The sequence below is a fragment of the Tenrec ecaudatus genome, chromosome 2, assembly GCF_050624435.1.
Source record: "Tenrec ecaudatus isolate mTenEca1 chromosome 2, mTenEca1.hap1, whole genome shotgun sequence".
In the NCBI taxonomy this organism is placed as follows: Eukaryota; Metazoa; Chordata; class Mammalia; order Afrosoricida; family Tenrecidae; genus Tenrec; species Tenrec ecaudatus.
In genome coordinates, this window is record NC_134531.1 from 199,255,402 (window position 1) to 199,259,088 (window position 3,687).

A 3,687-nucleotide genomic window follows, 5' to 3' on the forward strand; every position below is an offset into this window, starting at 1 on the left:
TTTTACTTCTAAGAAATAATATTAAACCATAAGTTTTTCTAAACATAGTAATGTTTAATATGCTATCATTTACATAGTAGTTGTATTAGTATTCAGTGTAAATATTCAATCTGAACAAGGGATAAGGAAGCAAAAAAAATTAGAGCATTTCAATTATAGTGTTGGCAAAGATGATTGAATATAATGTCGATTGTCAGAAGAAAATGCAAGGAGGAAGACGCTAAAAAGATGACTGAGATAATGAAGGTAACCATAGTCTCAAGCAGAGTACTAATTATGAAGACGGTGTCGGATTGGGCAGTGTGTCCTTCTGATAGAGAAAGATTGGTATGAGTACGGACAGATCTGCTTTTTCTTTGAGCAATTCATGTTGATTTCAAGATTCTTCTCTAGCACCACATTTCAAATGCATTGATTTTTCTACTATATCCCTTGACCTCAAAAAAAAAAACACAAACCAATCTGCATTTGAAGATGCACAGCCAAGTGCCCCTTAGAAGCAGGGTGGCAAAATTTCATTTTAAACAATTTGGAAATATTGTGAGGAGAGTTCAGTCCCTGGATAAGATCATCATGCTTGGTCACGTGGAAGGACAATGAAAAAGAGGAAGACAATCAATGCAATGGATTGACACAGTGGCTGCATCAATGGGATAAGGCCTAGGAATTATTGTCAAGATGGCAGAGGACTGGGTAGGGTTTCATATTGTTGTGAACAGGGTCGCTATGGGTTGGAGCTGGCTTGATGGCACCAAACAATAACATTAATAAGGAACCAGTTGACCTAAAAAATAATAATTATTTTAATAGAAGTGTTTGTAATTTAAATTTAGCTTTTGAAACTAATGGAAAGGACAGGAAGGCACAATTAATTTATCTTACGAACAGCATTTTTGCCTTGAAAAATCTTATCTAATAACCAACTTTAGATGTTATTTTTCTCACTGTTAGTATTACTTTAAATATAAGATTAGTAGCCATTTTGGTTATAATGACTAAATCTTTGAACTGCTAATGAATAAACAGGCTATTTTGGCAGCTTGGACCCATCCAGCAGCTACACAGCATAAAATCTAGCAATCTGCTACATTAAAGTTTACAGACAGGACAGTTCTACAATTATGAAAACATTCTGAGGCATTTCGACATTTTCACAAGAGTTCTGAGTCAAAACTGACTCCATGACAACTGTAAATCATAAGACATTGTTAGATTTTATGTCTTATGCCATAATAAAGTCAAACAATGCTAACACAGCTTATCTGTTATTAAATTCTATAGACATTCATGACCACCTATTAATATTTTCTCACTAACTCTACAGAGGGTATCATAGTCTGTGGTGTTTATAAGACCAGTATGCCAGGTTATTTTTTTCATGGACTGATTGAAAGTTTAGAACAGAGACCTTTTGGTTATTAGTCTGCCAGGTAAATATTCAGCCACAAAGACTCCTTTTAATTCTATATTTTAAAGATAATATATGGTGATAAATATTTAGCAGAATATACAAGGTTGTAGCAGTGAAGTACTGTAATGTCTATTTATTTTAGGGAAAAACAAAATCAAGTATTTGCTATTATTTCATTCCTAGCGATAAATTCAAGGATTCTTAATTACAATCTAAGCCTTCAAAGTTAGGAAGGGAGGAGAACATTAACTATGACCATTGTCAGCTCTTACAATCAAAGTAGGATTGTATTTATATAATGATAATTTTCCTGAATGAAGTGAGTGTTCTTCTCATAACTTTCCAGATAGCCTCCTTTATCTGCTTGTTCCTAAGAGTGTAGATGACAGGATTCAGGAAGGGAGGAACTACAGAGTAAAACACAGATATGACCATGTCCTGAATCAGAGGGGATTTGGAGGTTGGCTTCAGATACACAGCAGAACCAGAGCCCAAGAAAATTATGACAATGAGAATGTGCGGGACACAGGTAGAAAAGGCCTTTCTTCGTTCTGCTCTGGTTTGAAACTTGAGCACAGTAGAAAATATGTGACTATAAGACATGATGATGAAGGAAAAGCAGCCCCCAGCTGATATTGTTGCAGAGACAAAAATTGTAATTTCATTGGATAAGGTGTCAGAGCAGGAGAGCTTCATCAGAGAGGGGATATCACAGAAAAACTGATGAACCACATTAGAACGACAGAAGGACAAATGGAATGTGTTCCCAGTGTGCACTCCTGCATAGACCAGACCACTGAGCACAGAGGCCAGTGTCATTTGGACACAGACACGAGGGGTCATGATCACATGGTAGTGGAGGGGCTGGCAGATGGCCACATAGCGGTCACGGGCCATGATGGTGAGCAGCAGCAACTCTGTACAAGCACATAAAAGCACAAGGAAAACCTGAGCTGCACATCCAACCACGGAAATCACCCTGTTGTTTAGCAGGAAGATGACACACGCCTTGGGTACAGTCACAGAAATGTAACACATGTCCAAGAGAGACAGATTCAGGATAAAGAAATACATGGGGGTATGAAGTCTTTGGTCAACAGTGATCACTATGACAATGAGAAGATTTCCTGTGAGAGTCACCAAGTACATTAGTAAAAATAACATTGTGTGCAAGACTCTGAACTCCCACACTTCAGAAAATCCTGTAAGTAGAAATTCAGTCACTTTTGTTGAGTTAGGCATTTTAGTATAATTACTTTAAGATTTTCAGAGACACATTTATAAATTCCCTAAAAAATAAAAGAAGAAGAATCAAAGGAAGAAAGATAGTACACACATATTCATTCACCCCATTTATCCATCATTTTTCCTATATCTGCCATTTCTTGGTATAAAATACCATGATATTAACCCACTTTCCTTTAGTATTTCTCCTTGTATAAATTATTTCTGAATTTTACCTAAGTAAGCTTGTATCATGTTTCATTTTCATCTCTATCACTTATGTGTATGGAATATTGAGAGTCAAAGATCAAAAGTTTACCCAGAAGATTGATTGTATCAGAATGAATAAGTTCTATGTATGAATATTATTATTAAAACACATTTTTATGTACTTAGTTGGTGACCAAAAATAACCCATCAAGAGAGACTACATTTTTATCTGAACATCTCAATTTTTTATGAGTCATTTTATTTCATTTATTGCCTACTGAGGAAATACATTATTTTTATATCTCTGTTTCCACCTCCATTTTCTAGCAAAAATATTTGTTTAATTTGCAAAATCCTGTGAAGGATTATATTTTCTGATAATCTTTTTCTACTGGAAACATATATTTGTTCCTATTAATAACTAAGAATTTATTTCGACAACTTATTTTTTCTATCTTCTTTTTAAAAACATTTTATTACATAATAAATGGCCATTTTTATCTTGTTTAACCTAGATATTATAATAAGACAAGAGAATCATAATTACACCAGGTTTTATTTATGTAGGTTATCATGTAGTTTGCATTATTCACATATACTACAATGTAATAATTATTGTAGTTCTGCAATTTAGAATATTATATCCACATGCTAATATGAAATATCAGTACTATGAAAAGACCAAATAAATGAGTCTACTTATTGATGAAGATGTATGTGTAACAGCACCCAGTCAGTTTTGTCTGCTCCAAGGACAGATTATTACATGGTGCTGTTTCTCTAGCACGAGGTAGGAATGTAACAGCTCTCCTGTTTCCCAACAGGACGTTATTTTCCTTGGG

At 34.6% G+C, this 3,687-nt stretch overlaps 1 protein-coding gene across 1 annotated transcript; it reads right to left on the bottom strand.

The window, feature by feature from the left end:
- Positions 1 to 1,702: 1,702 nt before the first annotated feature.
- On the bottom strand, positions 1,703 to 2,653 carry LOC142440378 (olfactory receptor 14C36-like). Its single transcript, XM_075542833.1, has one exon. The coding sequence runs from the start codon at positions 2,651 to 2,653 to the stop codon at positions 1,703 to 1,705; it is 951 nt and encodes a 316-aa protein (XP_075398948.1).
- Positions 2,654 to 3,687: the final 1,034 nt, after the last annotated feature.

Coding starts and splice junctions, on each gene's coding strand:
- LOC142440378 (XM_075542833.1), bottom strand. CDS start 2,653: ATGCCTAACTCAACAAAAGTGACTGAATTTCTACTTACAGGATTTTCT.